Source organism: Harpia harpyja, chromosome 2 (assembly GCF_026419915.1).
Source record: "Harpia harpyja isolate bHarHar1 chromosome 2, bHarHar1 primary haplotype, whole genome shotgun sequence".
Taxonomy (NCBI): Eukaryota; Metazoa; Chordata; class Aves; order Accipitriformes; family Accipitridae; genus Harpia; species Harpia harpyja.
Genome location: NC_068941.1, coordinates 83,819,405 through 83,839,573, shown reverse-complemented (window position 1 = coordinate 83,839,573; position 20,169 = coordinate 83,819,405). Strand labels below are relative to the sequence as shown.

General features: G+C 39.3%; 1 protein-coding gene across 1 annotated transcript in view; it reads left to right on the top strand.

Moving 5' to 3' along the window:
- Window positions 1-5: 5 nt before the first annotated feature.
- POLR1A (RNA polymerase I subunit A) overlaps window positions 6-20,169 on the top strand; it is a 37,064-nt gene continuing 16,900 nt past the window's right edge. The window contains exons 1-21 of the mRNA XM_052780753.1: window positions 6-189; window positions 1,364-1,568; window positions 3,352-3,501; window positions 3,590-3,697; window positions 4,664-4,749; window positions 4,858-4,967; window positions 6,996-7,082; window positions 7,767-7,869; window positions 8,345-8,507; window positions 9,694-9,867; window positions 10,075-10,197; window positions 11,029-11,256; window positions 12,941-13,195; window positions 13,577-13,768; window positions 14,554-14,697; window positions 15,152-15,335; window positions 17,337-17,419; window positions 17,546-17,704; window positions 18,039-18,137; window positions 19,062-19,214; window positions 19,409-19,491. Of these exons, the coding sequence (XP_052636713.1) occupies window positions 113-189; window positions 1,364-1,568; window positions 3,352-3,501; window positions 3,590-3,697; window positions 4,664-4,749; window positions 4,858-4,967; window positions 6,996-7,082; window positions 7,767-7,869; window positions 8,345-8,507; window positions 9,694-9,867; window positions 10,075-10,197; window positions 11,029-11,256; window positions 12,941-13,195; window positions 13,577-13,768; window positions 14,554-14,697; window positions 15,152-15,335; window positions 17,337-17,419; window positions 17,546-17,704; window positions 18,039-18,137; window positions 19,062-19,214; window positions 19,409-19,491 (2,966 nt within the window). The 5' untranslated portion in view covers window positions 6-112. The remainder of the gene's footprint in view (window positions 190-1,363; window positions 1,569-3,351; window positions 3,502-3,589; window positions 3,698-4,663; window positions 4,750-4,857; window positions 4,968-6,995; window positions 7,083-7,766; window positions 7,870-8,344; window positions 8,508-9,693; window positions 9,868-10,074; window positions 10,198-11,028; window positions 11,257-12,940; window positions 13,196-13,576; window positions 13,769-14,553; window positions 14,698-15,151; window positions 15,336-17,336; window positions 17,420-17,545; window positions 17,705-18,038; window positions 18,138-19,061; window positions 19,215-19,408; window positions 19,492-20,169) is intronic.

Here is a 20,169-nt window from a genome sequence, read left to right as displayed (position 1 = left end):
CCCGGCCCCGCCTGCCCGCCGCTGCCGGGACCGCGTGGTGCTTCCCGCGGCGCAGCAGCTTCGGCTGCAGAGAGGGTTGAAGTGTCGGTCAGGGTAGACTCGCTTGTTCACCATGAGGCCGCCGAAGGTGGTGCCGTGGCGGCGGCTGGTTGGGGTCTCCTTCGGGATGTACACGGCCGAGGAGATCAGGTGAGGATGCATGGCAGGCGGTGGGTTCGCCTCCCTTCGGGCTGCTGTTGAGGACTACAACTCCCGGCGTGCCCTGCGCCACAACGCCGGCAGGCCTCGGCGGGCTGTAGGCGCGCCGCCTGCTGGGAAATGTAGTCTGGCTGCGCCGTGGCCCTCACCAGCCGCTGGGATGGCGGCAACTGAGTGCCCTCCGGTCGTTGAGCGTTGGGGGGCTGCTGGACTCTCTGTGGGGCTCTCAGGCCCATTGCGTGGCCTGGGGCCGCTGGAGGTCTTCAGGAGATTGGGGAAGGGCTGTGGGAGCGGGGGGTGATTCCTTGTGTGCGACTGAGGGAGGCTGGGGGAAAGGGTCTGTGAGGAGGCAGGGAGGCGGCCCCGGTCCTCTCAGGAGAGCCCCTCGCTGGCAATGGAGTCGGGGGGAGCATGGCTATGTGCTGCCAGGGGCAGAGGCACAGGGTGCGGCATAAACTCACGTTGTGAGGGCGAAGGTTGTGCCTCTCGAGGGGCGTCCCCTGAGGGGGGTGTGTTGGCTTCCCCCCACCCCCTGCACCTCAGCGCCAGCAGAGCCTGTCAGAGCCTGGAGAAGCTCTGTGCTGGTAAGGGTGGGCATGTTCCTTGGTGGGCAGAATCCTGGAAACGTGGCCTGGGATCTGATCCTGAGTATGCGGCACAGAAGAGACTTTTCTGGTTTCAGTGTGGGGAGAACCTTCAGATATTTTATCACCAGTGTATCTTTGTTGCAGAGGGTTTTGTGTGGCTTTTTCCGGGAGGTAGAACTTCTCCTGGAGTTCTAGAGAGCTGTCAGCATTTCTTTAGTGTTGGTGTGACCTTAGCAATGTGTGTAGTCAAGGACGTGCAGCTGTCATTGTCTAGGTGTTTGTGTTGGTTTTATACCTCTCCCACTGCTTGAGAGGACACACAGACAAAAGTACTTGACTTCTTAATAGAATGGCTAAAGATGTAAGAAATGTTTGCTGTGATATGAATGATTGCACGCAGACAATGAAATCAATGATACAGAAGTTCCCACTGCATGCACAAAGTACCTTCAAAAAGATGTTTTAATCAATAAAAAAAATTGTACAGATACTAAATGTCAGTGCTAGTTGTACCATTCAAGTGCATATCATGTGGCTGTTTGCTGCCACTGATTTTTGTTCTTTTCTTTCAACTTCAGGAAACTGAGTGTAAAAACCATAACAAATCCTCAGTATTTGGATAATACAGGGAATCCAGCCATTAATGGACTGTACGACTTGGCTTTGGGACCTCCAGACTCCAAAGAAGTGTGTGCAACTTGCATACAGAACTTCAGCAACTGCCCTGGTCATTTTGGCCATATAGAACTGCCTCTGACTGTCTACAACCCTCTGTTTTTTGATGTATGTATGCTTAATTATTGTCTTGCTGGTGAAATGAGTGATGGTGCTCAAGCTGTCACGCAGTTTGTAGCCTTTGAAAACAGGAAGGGTGCCGACATCTGTTTTCTCTCTAAGTTTAAGTGTAATAACAGCAAGTGTAGTAGAAAAAGTTTGTTGTGTCATGATAGTTCAATACAGATAGACTCAGACTTCTACAGAATACACATTTTGTTGTAACTAATACTTTACTCAATATTGACAAAGAAGAGAGGGGGAACGTTGATCACCAAATTCTATAAAGACTGTAGGGTCTCATGACTTAATTAAATGGATGGCGCAGTAAAAATTATTAGTTATTTCCTTTAAACAACTCGTATAAACTTACATGAACAGTTACCTACTTTTGCCCGAGGATCTCCAAGTGCTTCCTGGAGTTTCAGGCCTTGGTTTTGTTCCAAAAAGCTGTGTTGCCCATTCTGCCTAGTAGGCCCTCTTATTCCAGAATAATTTATTCTAGAAACCTGGATCAATGTGGATAGAACCCAACAACCTATCTAGTAAGATGCTGAGTGACATCACATATGTGCCAAATATATGGAAGAATATAGTGTTGCAAGTTTGGTGGCAGCAGAGCATTGAAAAATGCTAAGCTATATAGAAATCCATCAGTCTTTTTAATTAAAAAAAAAAAAAGCCTGTCGAGAAGATTTCTTGCCTCTGGAAGTCAGACACATGTGCTTCTCATAGCTTTACAACTGTTGCATTTATGTGATATGTAGGATACCTAATGTAGAGCAGAGATTTGACTTGGTGTGCATCTGTCAGGGCAGGTGTTACAAGCTTGTTTTGAAAGCTGCTGGTGATGGTAAAACTGCACGTTTCTCCAAAGTGCTTCATGTGGGTGTTTTTTCAAAGGGTCGTCTTTTAAATATAAAAGGATTCCTGGCTGTAAAGGTAGGATTTGCCTTATTTTGGTCTTCTGAAAGTTAGATGCGTAATCTGATTGTACTTCTTAGCTCGTTCTGGAGTCTGAGGAGTTGGGCTATTTGCAGAGGAAGATTCATCTAACAGGAACCTGAGCTGGGAAGAATTTCCCTCCTGAGGTGCCGATCTCCCCATTTACAGTAGCTGGCTCCTGCATAGGCTATTAATTGAGACTAAAAACCTCACTTTCAGATGACTGAAGTTAGATGAGGTCTGTCCCACTTCTAGTCTTGTCCTAGCTTTGAAGTAAAATACTTGTATTTGACCAAGGAATACAATCATGCAGCAGTAATTCCTAGCCTTCAGGCCACTCGTTCTGTGTGCAGCTAGAGCAAATTGTGCGCAGAGATACACTGAATAATAAAAACCACTGATATTTTCCTGAAGTTTGAGAAGAATGTGGTTGGATGAGGAATCTTGAGGGACACTGATAGTACTTGTGACCAGAACTTTTCATTTTACTAGTGTGGAGTTTTGGGTACCATATTGTCCTTCACGGGACAAGCTGTTAGAAGCTGTAATCACAGTGCTACGTAAGAGCAGCCTTGGTCCCAGAGTTGCTGTAGATATGACAAGCTTTTCCTGTATCTGTTATGTAGACAGCCTGCAGATAGTTTGTCTACAGATCATGCTTTGCATACAAGTTTGTGTGGTTGAAAGAAATTTTTTCAGTCCTGTTCTTTATGATTAAATTTAACGATTAGTCTAATTTCTCAATTATAGTAGCACTTTCTTTAAGTTCAAACAAATCTATCTAATTGCTTACTGTGCAAGCTAGTAAATCTACCAGGATAACTTTTTTTCGCCTTTTTTTTTCCAGAAATTATACCTTCTAATTCGGGGTTCTTGCTTAAATTGTCATACGCTGACATGTGCTCGAGCTGTGGTTCACTTACTGCTAAGTCAGCTGAAGGTTCTGGAGAAAGGGTTGCTACATGCCGTCCATGATCTTGAAGTCATTCTGAACAGGGCAAGTACTGTGTATTTCTCCAGTCCTTTTTGAGTTGATAGTCCTGCAACTATAGAGCTGTCCCAATTTCTTTTATTCTGTCTCTTAGTTTTTAGAGCAATGTGCAGATGCAACAGGCTCAGAAATTGAAGAAGAGTTAAATCACCATGTTCAGGAAATATTAGGAAGTTATCAAGTAAGAGATCAGTGTTCAAATGTAAGTACAATCAGTGCTTCTCCTGGGATCTCAGGTTTTGTCCTCTTAAAATAGTAATGTGCAGAAGAAAGGCTGTCTTTGACTATGTAGACTCTAGATTTTGTTCTGGAGTTCTGAACTCTTTTGTATTTAGAGGGCTTTCTGGGTGAAATGTCTGAAATTAAGCTTAAAAAGATTTTATTGCCTATCAGTATAACTATTAGGTTTCTGGAAAATACACTTTGTGTAGGGAAATGTTTTGATGGTGTAAATGTCATATAAAAATAATCTGATACTGCTGTCAGTACATTACGTACAGATGTTGATACTTCTCTGTATGATGTTCCAGCTGTTTTGAGCTGCAGAACATTTTTGAGAACTCGTGCATACAGCAAATTTGCAGATTTACTTACAGTGAAATTTTTAGAGAGTTATGTAATTGAATTCTTATTTCCATTTAAATCCAGTTTAATGTACTTTGTTAGCTAAAGGAAAATATTAGTGAAGAAGATATTTAAAGGTCTAACATCTTAGAGCAGATTTGTTTATAAGCCAAGTTTAATTCCTTAATCACTTGTTTCAAAACTAACCTTGAGCACTTTGTAAATCTTACATTCCTGAGCAGTCAAAAAAAGGTGATTTTTATCAATCTTCTACCTTCTTAAATCATCATTAGAGAAAAGCTTTAAAATTCAGTACTGACTTGAAAAATGAAGACTATTTATGAAATAAATTTAAAAAGGAGGGTGGTGAGCATTGAGGGGGTGTATGTTTCCAGCAAATATGGGAGGATGATGGTAGAACACTAGGGATCAAGGCATGAATTAAATCAATACAAGGATGTGTGTGCATTGATACTAATAATGTTTGTGTTGATGGTTAAAGTTAATTGTGTAGTGTTTAATGAATTCTTCATATCAAATGTTTTTAATTTATTTTATGATTTTTCATTATTTTTACGTATCTTTTTTTTTTCTTCTTTATCAGGTCAAAAATGTATGCGAGTGTAGAAATAAACTGATAGCACAGTTCTGGAAAGCACATATGAGTTCAAAGAAATGCCCAAACTGCAAGTAAGTTTAACTACATGAGGAAGTAAATAGCTGGTGTAAAGTTAAATTTTGTGAGCATTTGTATTAACTTTTATCTGCCTTTCCCGGTTTTCTTTTTTTTCCTTTAAGATCTAGGAGATCACTAGTGCGAAAGGAGCATAACAGCAAGCTGACAGTAACCTATCCTTCTACAGTGTACCATAAATCAGGGGAGGAAGGCATTCTGGATGAGCCAGCAGGTAAAATTTTTGTCTTCTACTCAAATACGTTTGCACTTATTTTCCTGTATTTAAGGTGCACAGATTCCTAGCAGTGACTATGCGCTTGTGACTCATTTATAAAAAATTTAAATAAAACAATAAGCTCAGCACTAGGGGAGTACCCAACTCCATTAAATTTCTCCATTTGCAAGCCTTCTGTGCTTTTGCAGCTTTGAGTGCCTGTATGTCAGGAAAAGAAGTACAAAAGCACAATCTATGTCAACTCTAATGTGGTTTTGGGAGTTTCATTTTTGGCAGGTAGATGATTTTCTGCTAGATTTTTAAAATAGAGAGACTAGATAAAAAATCAGCTAGGGGGAAAATGACCAACCTTACTTCAGAAAGAAAATCAGGTAATCCTAAGTCTTATGGAAGAATTTCCTCTTAAAGAGGAAAGGACAGAAAAGAAAGTAGGTGACACTTTCCAGTCTTAATTAACCTAGTGTTTGGATCACTTTAAACTTACTTTTTGCTCTTGTTGTATCCTTGATCCTTTACACAACCAGGTAGAATCAAAATGGATTTGTGGGTTATTTAACCCTTAGAAAAGATTTATATAGAGAGCTTTTTCCATTTGCTGGTCTGTGATTTAAATACTAGATTAAATATCTGGAGTTGTGACTGAAGAAGCACAACATCAGTGATGGGTTTTAAAGCAGAAAGGTCAGATCTCTGCTTTAACATCCTATCCATAACACATTCAACAAAGGCAGGAAAGTTTGCATATCCCAGCATTACTGCTTTTGAGTGACAACTGTGATTTTCCACTCCATTAAATTGTATGGTACTACTTTGGGCTTTTTATTTGAGCCCCTTTAGGACTGTTGAAAGTCTGGGAATGTGTTTTGTTGTGATAGTGAAGAAAATAGTTGATCTGGAAGGTCTGATGAGTTGCCAGATTTAGAATACCTTGCCTTCCCATAAAAAGCTTCAAAACTAGCCATATGCTCGCAGTCTCTGTTAACATTCACAGCTAAAGTATGAGTAAGAAATACATTCCTCCTCTCAGTGTTCAAAGACCAAGGCTGTAATACCGCTTGATGACTTTCATTACAGTGAAGTATTACACCTTCTGAAATGGGATGGGCTATACCGTTATGTACATTCTGCCTAGCTTGTGTCACAGTTGCTCATTGTATTGAATCTTGGAGGGAGTACTTTTAACCTTGGCATTGATGCATTCGTGTTTAAGGGATGGAAGGGTTTTTTATGTGAAGGAAGGGGGAATTGAAGTGGTCAGTGTGGAAAAATCTGGATTTCTGGACCTTAGCCAAAAGAAGAGTAGGAAACTTTACCTGAGGTCTTGGGAGAATTGCTTTTCATCAAGTTATGTACTCTGGCTTCCCTGGGACACAAGGGGCTGACCTGCAAGAGAAGTGGGAATTGAGACCTAAAATCTCGGGGGGGGGGTTTTGTTTGTTTGTTTTAAAAAATGATCTTTCTGCTTTTCAGTAGCAAAGCCACGTGTTTTCCTTCCCTGCTGAAATACAGCTAGCCCAGACTCTAATGTATAATATAGATGGATTGCTGACTGTTGCTATTGTCTCATCCAGTTGGGTATTTCATGGGAACTTTGATCTCACTGGTAATACTTGAATCTCACTTCTGTGTTCTCCAGCTGCAGGTTGACTCTTGATTTGTGTTTTGGTCAGTGGATGAGATCACTTGAAGAAGGGGTCCAGCTCACCATTAATCAAATAAAGCATACACTTTATGTTAAAGTTGAGTTTTGTTTCAATTACTTATATTGATATCCATTAATCACCGAAATGGCTTATTTTTTCATACTGGGAAGGCTCTTTCTTTAGTTAATTTCATATTCCCAAAGCAAACATTTCAATGATAATTCTAATGTAGATGTTAGCCAGTATTTCCATTTCTTCTCTGAGCTGGAAGAGCTTACCATTGTAAGCAAAAAACCCAACTTTCAACATAATCTCTTGTGATTTTTTTTTTTTAAATAATTTTTAAATTATTATTATTTTTATTTATTTATTTATTTTCCAGCTATTGATGAAAGCCAGTTAGGGAAGAGAGGATACCTGACACCGATGACTGCCAAGGAATACATCCTGGCCTTGTGGAAGAATGAAGGTAATGGTTGTTAAGAGCAACATTACTTTGTTTTCTGTATCACTTAGGGGACAAAGGTTGCAACTGTTCCTGTTGCAAACTCCTTGCCAAATCTTTGCCTTTTGTCTTAAGGGCTTCTGGCTGCAAGATAGATTTTGTGACAGGAGGACTGGTAGCTAGTGAATGCAGAGAGCTGGATTCAATGAATAGTTTGATCAACTATTCTCAAATTGTGGCTCCCCACAAATCATGATTGTTGTTTACGGAGAATTTGATGTTTGTATGGTGCCGCACCTAATATTCCCCACAGTTACATTGGTTAAAGACTGAGAATGTATTTAGTGGTCTCTTCTTTTGAGTTCCCTGTACTCTGAATCCGTCTGCAGTTGCCAGGAAAAACCAAAGCAGTTTCATGAATCAGTCACAGCTAGTAGCTGGAAACTGTTTCTTCCTGCTGTTTTGCTTTTTTCTTTTGCTATACTCTATATTTCTGTTCAGAGTTGTTTCTAAAAAATCATGTATATGACCAAAAAGAACAATGGCAATTCTTTCTAAAGTATGCCTAAATGTTTTCATTTTAAACAAGCTTGCTAGTGTTTAACTTAGCAGATTATTTCGACTTGATTGCCCAAATGCATCTGGGGGTTTGGATACCCAAACAATAGCAGTGATAATGAGTTTATCTTTTCTATTGTATATTTTTAGGTTTCTTTTTGCGTTATCTCTTCCCTGGGATGGATCCCCATGAGAGTTCGGGATTCAGTCCAGACATGTTTTTTTTAGATCTACTTGTGGTTCCACCTTCAAGGTAAAATTTCCCAAAAAAAACTTTTGTAGAAGTCATGGGGTTTAGCACATACTTTTTGCAGGAGTTGGAGATGCAAACACCTATAGTACAGACACTGGTCTGCTGAAGTGTCAGTGGAGTGTTAAAAAAATAATAATAATAAAAATCACAGCAGTAACTGATGATAAGTTTTATTGTAACTTCAAATAAGTTTGTTAAAGGACTAAAATACTAATTATTTAAAAAAACGTGTTTTAGTATTAGTACTTTAAATTATTATAGAATATTATAATCGTATAGTACTGGTAGAATTTTTTGTTAAGGAATCATTCCTCTTTTATGACTGTCCCAGTATAATATATGAATTTTTAAATGCTTACAGTTAGTTTATAGGGATTATTTTTCATGCACTGAGGACTTAGCTTAGAACGTTTGAGGTTTATCATGCTACTTTTCAGTGGCTTTAATATTCTAAAGTAATTTTTATCTGCTCTAGGTATCGTCCCATAAATCGTGTTGGAGACCGACTGTTTACAAATGGTCAGACTGTGAACTTGCAGGCTGTCATGAAAGATGCTAAAATGATACGGAAGCTCTTGGTTCTCATGGCAAAAGAACAATGTCAGCCAATAAAAATCGCAGAAGAAGAAACCCAAACAGTAAGAATTGCTCATTGCTCTATTCTTTGCTTTTTGGATATGTGAGTTGAACTCAGGTGGGCTCCTGTTTAAACTGTTCCAATAACAGTTTTTGCCTGGGCAAAATGGAGTATGTGCCGTTGGAGATGTTCTCCATAGCTTTTTTTTTTTCCCTCTCATGCCTCTTTCTGCTCACCTGCCTGGTGCAAAGGGAAAAACATTTCATGCAGACTCCTTTAGTCATAGTTTTTGTATTAGATTACTGTATATGAGACATAATGGGCTCCTGTTACTGGAGGAAGCACAAACAGTTCACAGTAAAACTTTTCCAGCATCTCATCGAATGAAAAATGATGGGGGGAAAAAAGCCACTTTATCTTCTAAGCCTAGTAGAGTCAATTGTGATCGTGGTTATTTTTGACCATTGATGTCTAAATAGAACTAAAAAATTCACAAATAACATTAATTAGTAACAAAGTTTGTTTGTTACCGACCAGTTCACATGGTCATATAGTGGTAAATAATAATGCATATCACCGTGTCTCTTTTCATATTTGTTCATGAATTGTATTATTGAGGGTTCTTTGATACTGGACTTAGTTTCAGCTGAACTTGATTTACATCTTAAGTGTAAAACATTTTGAAAATATTTTTGGTTACTCAGAATTTAGCCACTAGGTGGAGATATGTTCTTAAAACATTTGACAGAAGGTTAATGCATTTCAGATGTGACTGCTATACCGACTTTTAGACTGTGAAAATAAAGTGATGTAGGTGATAAAAGCTCTTGGATTTACATTATTTTTATCTAAGAATAGGACTTTCTGATAGCACAGTGATTTGTAGCACAGACTGACTAATCAGTAACATCTAATTTGGAAAGAGGACTGTCACTTACCAGGAGATGATTGATTAGCAATCATCTTTTAAAATCCCACTGGTATATGTAGCTGTGGTGTTTGGAGATCTCCCATCCAAGTCAGTTTCTAAAGCTTGACAGCAGACTTGTCTGAGACACTTGGTTGTAATAATTCAAAAGTTAACTTTACGTTGTTAATGCTTTTTTTTTTTTTCCTAAAAAAAAGTGTCTTCAATGAGGTGCAAAATAGTGGCCAGTGTTTCATTTGCTATTTAATACTATAATTTCAGCCTAGTAAATAAAAGGTATTTTTTGTTAAGTCCACGTTTCTAATTTCTGTTTCTGTAGGAGACAGGAGAGAATAATGAACCTCTGGACCATTCTGTCCTGACAATGATTCCAGGACAGACCCTTGCAGATAAGCTATACAACGCTTGGATTCGTCTTCAGAGCCATGTTAACATTGTATTTGATAGTGACATGGACAAACTAATGACAGAAAAATACCCTGGTATTCGTCAGGTGGGTAGCAGGCAGAATCTTAGATACTCTGGACTTTGTGTGTCACAGACAGGTAAAACGAGAAGTTGATGGAATAAGAAAAAAGTGAAATATTTGTGATCAGTATGTAGGCATTTTCATGATACTCATCACTGTAATACCTAGTGAATCTGTCTGATGTTGCATGCTTTCACATTTTAATCATTAACTTAACTTCTGTTTTCAAAGCTATTAGAAAAAAAGGAAGGACTGTTCCGCAAGCACATGATGGGAAAGCGTGTGGATTTTGCTGCTCGATCAGTCATTTGCCCCGATATGTACATTGGTACCAATGAGATTGGCATTCCTATGGTAAGAATAAAGGATTGTTTCTTTTTGGTGCAGCTGGGGACTGAACTACACTGTAACACTTTCAGCTACATAGCAAGTAGTTTAAAACGTAGAGATTTTCTGACTCATCTGGACTCTTTCCTCCCCAGTGTGTCATAGCTGTATGTGACTATTGTGTGTTAATAAAGAAGGAGCATTGAAGAGCAGGAAATTCTTACCGTTATACTGAACATCACATCTGGGAAAGAGGATTAAAAAAAAAAAAAAGAAAAAGCTGTACTTGCTTTCTGGGATTATGAATTGGAGCAAATTTTATAAGTAGATCCTGTTTCTCTTGTGGTCTTTGTACAGTGTATCTTGTACAGCTATGGCAGCCTTTAAGAAAAGGCCATAATAACTTCACCAACTTCATTCGTCCCTAATGATTTTTAACCACACAGAGATGACACCAAGCCTGAATTTGAGCTTTTCATTATATCATCTTTTCTGCTTGCCAATCTGCAAATAGTGGACCTGGCGATAATGCACTTTTTCTCTGTATTTGTTGGTTTGTTTGCAGAATCTAAAGTCATGCTTTCTTTTTTTAATAGCTGATTGAGTTTTCCTTTTCTAGTGCAGTAGAAAATCGTAAAAAGGATATCGTTTCTATTCTTATGGTAGAGGATTTTGAAACAGAAATGTATTTATTTGGCATGACAGTAGATGGAGAAGGACATGCAACCAAGAGCTTTAAGTAATTTATGTTTACATTGTATGGGTTAATATTTGACACTATTTTCTCAGTGACTTAGTACTGTTTTAAGCCAAAGTTGAACAACTTGTTATTTCTCGACTCTTCTCCCTCCTGTCTAGGTATTTGCTACCAAACTGACTTATCCTCAGCCAGTCACTCCCTGGAATGTCAAAGAGCTGAGGCAGGCTGTCATAAATGGCCCAAAGGTTCACCCTGGGGCCTCCATGGTCATTAATGAAGATGGATCTCGTACAGTGTTGAGTGCGAGCAGCTTGACCCAGAGGGAAGCCATAGCTAAGCAACTCCTCACTCCTTCTTCAGGCGCGCCCCAGTCAGGACTGAAGATTGTGAGTACAACAAAGGGCTTGTCGGAGCCCTCCTACCTTGTGGTGTTTTTTTTTAAAATACTACTACTAATACTACTACTACTACTAATACTGTCCTTGCTAGTGATTCCACTCACAAAGACTCCCAGGGCAGGGTTATCTTGCCTTTTAGTAGGTGGCTAAGAAAAAGTTGGAGGGTGTGTGGGAAGAACAGCTTGATAATTTTTCAAATTCTAAAAAACATTTTTCCATCCTGAATTTTACTCTTCTATTAATATGCAGTGTATGGCATTCATCGTGCCAAGATACAGAGTAGTCCTTCTTTTGCAGCTGACTATTCTTGGGAAGTCTTAGAAGTATGGAAGATAAAATATTGCTTTCATTTTATGCTTTTATGTCCCCCTGCCTCCCCATCCTTCTCAGCAAATTCTATCTTATTTCCTTTGCTTTTGAAATATTAAATAGGTTCTGTATTTGGAGCGTTTTTTTGGTGGTAGTTCTGAAGACCGAAATTCAGTATACTTGTAGAATAGGTACAACACAAGCAGTTGATGTGATGTGTCTTCCTGGAGTGGGGTGCCTGTGAGTATGTACGAAGTAGAGTCCTCTGTTCTATGTCAGCCGTGCTGGTAGTGGCACCGACCAGAGGAGGAGTGGTCTGTGTCTTAGTGCTGACTGCTGTAACCTGGGATCCATCTTCCCATCACCATCTCGTTTTACAGATGACAAAACAAGAAACAACAACACTGATATCCGTCTGTTTGTACAGATGTTAATATTTGTGAAATGCGTAGTGCTTATATCAGTTGTTTCTTCGGAGCTGCTGGAGGGTTTGAGTTCTCTGTGCTATAGCTTAATCAACCTTTGAATCTTCTTAATAACTGTATCTCCATCCCTTGCAAGAGTTGAGAACTTATTATTTAGCTGTTAGGGCAAAAGTTTTGGTGATGAATGGTCTCTTCACAATGTCTGTTATGTATACCTCTGTCTCTAATAGAGGCATGGTAGAGATTTAATATTTAAGACTGAGTATTTCTGTGATGTCACTTCTCAGAACCTGTCACAGAGGTAAACATAACAGTATTTAGACTGTGCAAACAGCTTATCATACTACTGTTGATAATCACTTAAATGGATTTATGGGTGTTGCTGACAGAGAAATTAAAATGAGACTGTTTTGCAAGACTGTTCTAGATAAAAATATACTGTGCTGTACTCAAACCTTGAAATTATAACCCTGAGATCCCTGGCCTCTGCTTCAGCTACTGGGTCATATTATTACCTTATTCTAGGATGCCCGGTGCTGGGTGTATGGTGATAGGTATTATCAATTCAGCCCAGTGGGCTTTGGATAAACAGTTTATTTTCTCATTTACAAATGGCATAATTTTCTTTCCTTTTCAGTTTGTGATCCCTATATTGCCAAGGGAGAGGAGAGATTGGCAGAGCGTGGCTTGCATGCTGTGAACTTGGGTTGATCACTGTGGTTTGTGGGAGTTAATGGAGGATATGCAGCCTTAGAGTGTGGTTTGGTGGAGAGCAGAGGGCATTCAGGGGCAAATAGTCTTGATACTCTTACAGAGTTTTGCGCAGAACATTAATACTAGAAAGAAAATGTTTTGGATGTGTGTGTATTTTAAGATGCAGTCTTTTCAGAGGGATGCATGGAAATGCCTTATAGGCAGCAACCAAAATTCTCTTGCAGGTATGTCGACATATTAAAAATGGAGATGTCCTTTTACTGAACCGCCAGCCCACTCTTCATAGACCCTCCATCCAAGCTCACCGGGCCCGAATACTGCCTGGAGAAAAAGTGCTGAGGCTTCACTATGCCAACTGCAAGGCTTACAATGCTGATTTTGATGGTGATGAAATGAACGCCCATTTTCCACAGAGTGAGCTGGGTAGAGCAGAAGCCTACACCTTAGCCTTTACTGATGAACAGTATCTGGTTCCAAAGGTAAGTAAAACTGTCAGATAAATTTATTCCTATGCAAACCACTTTGATTTTTTTTGTGTGTTTGTTTTGGTTTGTCTGATGAGAATGAGTTTTGTTTTTTTTTTTAATTTAGTTTTGAAATTTATTCCTGGTTTCTGTTCTGTCTCCACTTGTGGCTCTCTTCATCTAAAGAAGGCCCAGCACATCCAAACAGTCTCGTTCCTTTTAATGTCAATGTCCAGAAGAGATTTAGCAGAGGGCTGTGCTGATGAGTTCTTTACAAATGACTTTAGTTCTTTTATACAGCTGGAATAATTTTGGAAGCTGCTAGCACATGACTAATTATCCACACCCCTGCCCGCCCCCCCCCCCCCCCCGCCTTTTTTGTTGTTATCTCTTTAGGATGGGAAGCCACTTCCTGGCTTGATCCAGGATCACATGATTTCTGGAGTCAGCATGACAATCCGGGGCTGCTTTTTCACCAGAGAGCAATATATGGAGCTTGTTTACCGAGGACTAACAGACAAAAAAGGAAGAATTAAAGTCTTTCCTCCTGCCATTATGAAACCACAACAGTTATGGACAGGAAAGCAGGTAGTTTATTGGGTTAAAGAATGCTGGTGGTTCCAAAGTAAGCAGAATGCTAATGTTAAAACCAGTGCTGCTGAGGGTTGCTGAAAAGCCAGATCCCATCACCTGATCAACACCACATAGATGTTGGTGTGTGTTTATTGAGCTATGAGAGTCGTCTTTCATTTAAAATGACAGTATTAGAATAGTACTTCTACTTGCTGCTCTGAACAGTGTTGCAGATAGAAGTATAATGCTGCAGTTTACAGGCATGGGAGCAGAGAAGGAATTTGTTGATCATAGTAAACTAGGTTATGCCAGTCAGTGCTTTTAAATCTCTGAACTTAAAGGTTGTAGGTAAATATTTGACTTTTTGGTTGAGACTATCATTAGGTTGATGTAATACCTGGGAAGCCCAAGTGAGTGCTCCATTTTCTACTATTTAAGAGAGTTTAACATTCAATCCAAATATTATGTCTCATAGCAGAGTAGGGGAAATTCTCTGCCAGTTTTTCCTATAAAACCCAACAGACAACTTTTTTTTTTATCTATATATAGATACATAATTATTGGAAAAATCTTTGGTGCCATGTGTTTCTGAATAATTATGTGTCTCAGCTCATTGATCTTTCAAAGGCTAGAGGATATTCCTGTCTTGTAAACTTAAGATTTCTGAGCTTTTAAAGGTTGGCTGTCAGTGGAAAAAAAATACATATACTGTTGCTGTTCTACTTCATGCCAAATTCTTTACCTTGAGAAGGGAATACAGGAAATAAATAGTTCCTGCCACTCTTCCTGCTTCTTTATAGGTTGTTTCTACATTGTTAATAAACATCATTCCAGAAAACCACATCCCACTGAATTTGACTGGGAAAGCTAAGATTGGTGGAAGAGCCTGGGTAAAGGGACCTGCAAACAGATGTCTAAATCTTGATTCAATGTGTGAATCTCAGGTATGCTGGGGCAGCAACTCTGGAGGCTGGGCTGGGATGTATTGTAATAAAATTGTGTATACGGTAGAGGAATGGGAAGGGGAAGCAGGCAGATGACAAGGTTAAAAACAGATATTCAGCAACAGTTACTGCAAGATTAGAGGATAGCCCTGGGGGTCAGGAAGAACTCTGTACTGATCCTGACTGATACAGATTCCATCAGTTTTTGTTAGACCATGTGTCTTCATTGTTTGACTTTATAGGTGGAAAAATACAGATGGTGTTAGTTTTATTTCTGCTATAAATTCTGGAAGTATAGATAACCTGACCATATTTAACTCTTCACCAATATGTGGGCTTTTTAAACTTAAACCTGTTTTCATGTAGATTACACAGAAAAATCTGTAGAGATCATAAGAAGATCAAAATTTCTTTGTGTTCATGTGTTCATGAATAGCTGTGTTTTATTTTTCAGGTTATTATGAGAAATGGGGAATTAATGTGTGGAGTCTTGGACAAAGCTCACTTTGGCAGCTCTGCCTATGGCCTAGTCCACTGTTGCTATGAAATCTATGGGGGTGAAACCAGTGGGAAAGTGCTAACATGTCTAGGACGCCTCTTTACTGCTTATCTGCAGCTGTACAGGGGATTTACAATGGGTGAGTAACACAAGGACTAATTCACCAGTGCTGTAGTGCAGCACCTCCTAAGATACAGAACAGACATTGTTGGGCATAATACATGCGAAGAGTTCTGTAAATAAAATTTTGCAAAACTGTCCTTGAGTGGGATAGCTGTTTGCCAGCCTATTTTTGGTCTTTTTTGTTCTGGTTGATGCATAGCTGGCCTTCTAACCATAAAGAGAAAGTATAATCTTGAGTATGTCCATCAAGTCCTCTCTTCTGTTCTGCCCAGTCAAAGTGTAAGCAGTCTAAATGTCTTGTGTTGAAATTTTGTTTAGATCAAAAGATCCTATAAGTCTTTGTTATTTTTACTTCTCTGAAAAAGAATTGTTGCATAGAAACCAGAACAACTGATAAAGCAAGGTGGAAGAACTTTGAGGGGTTATTAATAAAGTCTTGCATATCTCATTCTATTGTAACTCTTTTGGTAAACGTTTGACTTTCATTACAGCTTTGCAAACTGATACAAAAAATGCACTTGGCATGCAATAAATATTTGACCCTTACTGTACTCTTTCTTCTTGCAATAGTTGAAATATTTCAAATTACAATGTAGAGCTTTACAAGATGTTTTTGTACTAATGAAATACTTACAGTATGTAGCAGCAGGAGGGTTTAAATTGGCTTTGTCTGAAGGCAAAATATGATCACTTAGAGTTACGTAGGCACGGTCAACTGGTAGACAGCAGTGGTGAGGAACCAACAGACTGCTGTGAGCCAAGGAAAAGGGAGGGACATCAGTTGAGGTGAGGAAGGCGATTAATTAACGGTAAGACACAGAAAATATGTCTAGAGAGACAAGGTGCAAAAACTAGTTAGGAAAAGATAACAAGCCTGGGATCACCAGGTAGTTAAAACATAAGAAAAAGAGAAGTGACACTGGAGCAGGAGTCTGGGATTTGGTGAAGATGAGACGATTTGGGACTGAGCAAGATGAGACTTTGGGGTGAGATGAATCAGGTTCAGGAGTAGCAGATAAAGTAGAAGAGACAAGGATGGAATGGGAAAAGGAGAGCAGGGCTGGAGAAAAAGAGTAAAAATAGAGGGACATGTGACGGGGCCATAGGCTCCTTTGCCTTCTAAATGTATGTGCAACTCACTAGTAAAGTGTCCCACTTGTCCCCCTACAACTGCTGTACACTTAACCTGGGACAATCCTCTGGAGGTGATCTAATACAGCTCCCTGCTCAAAGCAAGTCCTGCCAGGTGAGCTTGCGCAGAGCAATGTCCAGTCAAGTTGGGAATATCTCCAGGGATGGTGATTGTACAAACTCTGAGTCCCTGTGCCAGCATTTAATCATATATGTTGTCAAAATTTTTTTTCCTCTTGAAGAAAATTTTGTTTCCTTGTATCTTTGAAGGACAAACACATCTTTCAGCCTCTCTTCATCCATCACGTGCTCCAGCCATTTTAGTGACCACTTTAGTGACTTTCACAGGACTCCTTACAAGTAGGTTAAGGAGTTAGGGTTCCAACGTTTGATTTCTTCTAAACTGTTGTTCTCCTGGTCCTGTCATCACAATGGTCTGTATTTTTAGTTTACCTTTTTAAAAAAGCTAGGAAATGACAGATTCTGCAAAGTTCAGCTAATAGGAACTTTGAAGTGGATGGAAGAGAAAAAACAGTTTGATGTGGCTGGCCTGTAACACGTTTGTGCAGGTGCACCGATTAAGATTTTATAGACACTGTTGAAGTTAAGACTTCTTAACTTAGGGAGTTGATTTTGTACCCTTAATGCTTAGCTTAGTTGATGCTGCATGGGTTTTTTGACAGCCTATGCCTTCTCCCTCAAAAAGCCATTCAGAATTTTTTTTTCTTGTCAAACTGCAGTTAGCCTGATTATAACAATTACTATTTCTTTAACTGTGACTTCCTTTTCCAGCTCTTTGCTCTCAAAATCCCTGACACCAAATGTGGTTCCTTCCTCAATTCTTTTTCATTTTTAGATCATTATGTGCTCTGTCTCTCTTTAACAGGGATTGAAGATATTTTGGTTAAACCTGAAGCAGACCACAAAAGACAAAAAATCATTGAAAAGTCAAGCCAGCATGGTATTGAAGTAAGTCTGTCTTGCAGAAGTTCCACCCCCAGCCCCCCCCCCCCCCCCCAATTAAAAATTTTTGAAATCCTGCCCTGTTTAATCATGCCTGCTTAGCACCTAAAAATGCCTATATTTTACTTTCAGGCTGTTAGAGCTGCTCTTAATTTGCCAGAAACAGCACTGTGTGAGGAAGTCCAAGGGAAATGGCAGGATGCCCATCTCTGCAAAGACCAGAGGGATTTTAACATGGTAGATCTGAAATTCAAGGAGGAAGTAAACAATTACAACAATGAAGTTAACAAGGTTGGCATCGAGGCATCTGTGTATACTAATCTTGTTTGGAGACTTTCTTATTAAGTTAATTTAATGTCGATGAGGGTTGCATGACTTTTCTGGAGGCTGAAGCTTTCCATCTGGCCCCAGCATGAGCTTCACATACTGCCTCACCACCTCAACCTTGTCCTCCCTGAATGAGAAGATGGCTTAATATTCAAGATGCTTTTAAAATTATAAATAGGAATGCTTGTGATGACTCATCGTTTCACTTTCTTAAAGCTTTCAACAGGAATTGCTTTGGTTTATTATTTTATTAATAATGGTTTTGTTTTGTTCCCTTCACCCCATCACAACTCTTTAGGTTTGTATGCCCCTTGGTCTCCACAGGAGCTTTCCAGAGAACAATTTGCAGTTGATGGTACAGTCAGGAGCCAAAGGGTCTACTGTAAATACAATGCAGGTAATGATAACTAGAATAGCTGCATGTGTTGATGTGATTTGTCCTAGAATGTAAGCTATTGAGAAGCTCTTGTGTGGATATCTAGTACCAAAGCAAGATTTTTATTCTGGGCTTTGGGAATAGAGGCCTTTGGCATGAAAAAATTTTAGAAGAATGTAATAAAGACCTCAGTGGGTGATGGAGGAGAGTCAATGTTTATTATAACCTTCTATTTTTGAATCAGTTCTTGGTACATTAGGATTTATAGAAACAGCAGACCTTCTTTTTGGAAGGAATGCAGCAGATTATACAAACAAACCTACTGTAGGAGAGGACTTTTCCTGGCCTCTGTTGGAGACTGACCCCTCTGTTTCCTTCTTCCATTACTGAATAGGAACAACTAAATCTTACTTTGATTTTGGTAGAAATGGCAAGGATGTGTTTTCATTTTGTCTTCTGCAACACAGACACCAAACAAGAATCAGTATATAAAAAGGCCTTCTAAAATTCCGTCTCTGATGAGAGAGAATGACCAAAGCTCAAGAGAGAGAAGGTGTTGTTTTCGATTTTTTTTTTTTTTTTTTTTTTTTGTTCTGTTTTTAGTACACTGCTGAGAGGTGGTGAGGGTAATGTAGGGACCTAAAAAATATTTATGATATTTCTAGTTTCACATGTCTTTGTATTAAAATAAACATACAGAATGAGAATGAAAATGTTGAGGATGAGTCAAGGGGCTGGAAAGACTTAAAAAGACCAGATGAGGTCTGCGTGCCTTTTCTGCCCATCAGTAGCAAGAACATTAATGAACATGTTGACATTTAGCTAAAGAACATTTAGTGAACATTTTAATTTTTTTACTGTGTTTTTCGGGAAAAATTGTTGAACTTACATGAGCAAAAAGTTGGATGGAAAACTGTTGTTTCCTTTTCTTCTGTCCATATTTAGATTTCTTGTTTGCTGGGCCAGATTGAGTTGGAAGGTCGAAGACCCCCACTGATGGCATCTGGCAAATCACTGCCATGTTTCCAGCCTTATGATTTTTCCCCTAGCTCAGGAGGATTTGTGACTGGCAGATTTCTCACTGGGATCAAACCTTCTGTAAGTTTAATACTGCTTGTGCTTATACTGAAGTTTATTTAAATCTTGGTATTTTAATACAGAGTGTCTGCAATTATAGATAAATCGACTTTGTTCGGCCTACTTTCATATGTAGCTTTTGAGAAAGAGAGCATGAATTGCCAGTCTTGGTGTACTTCTCAGCAGAACGCTGATGGTATTGTGCTTATGTTTAGGAATTCTTCTTTCACTGCATGGCTGGCAGGGAAGGTCTCGTGGACACAGCTGTCAAAACTAGCCGTTCTGGGTACCTACAAAGGTAAGAGGCTTGTTTTAGAACTTGGGCCTTTAAAAGGTCCTTTTGTTTGTTTGGGGTTTTTTTGGTTGGTTGGTTGGTTTTTTTGTAGAGTAGTGTAGACTGGAAGAAGCACCTGTATTGCTTAGATTAACTTCAGCGTGCTTTATTTTTAGAAAAGGGTTTACAGTTTGAGTGTTGAATGTTTGTTCTAAGGCTGACTTTCTAGAGGACTAGATCAAGTGGAACTTTATCATCTGTAACTTATCTCTGGCACACAGCAGCAGCAACTTTTCCTTTTGGAGAAATCTTTTTCCTCCTACAAGTAAAGATGTACAAATTCCAGGCAACTGTAGCTTTTCTTGGCAACATTGTGCACCCTCGTCTTTACCCCAGCAAGGCTTCTACTATATAGAAGGTGGAACTTTTTAATTGTTTCAGAGGGTAGTCAGGGGTTCTAAAGGAGAGATGCCCCCTTGTTTCAGGCAACTGTTTGAGTGACAGCAGAAATAGAGTAATTTGCTATTTCATTTTAAGTCACTTCAGTCCAAGGAAACTGAAGGGAGCAACATGCAGAAAGCTTTGCAGTATCATTATGCATTTCACCTGTATGTTGTGTCTATGATTTTTGGCTTCCAGAATTCCTGATCAGCCCTTAAGTGCACTTAAGATATTAATGAAAACAGTATTTTTCATGTTAGA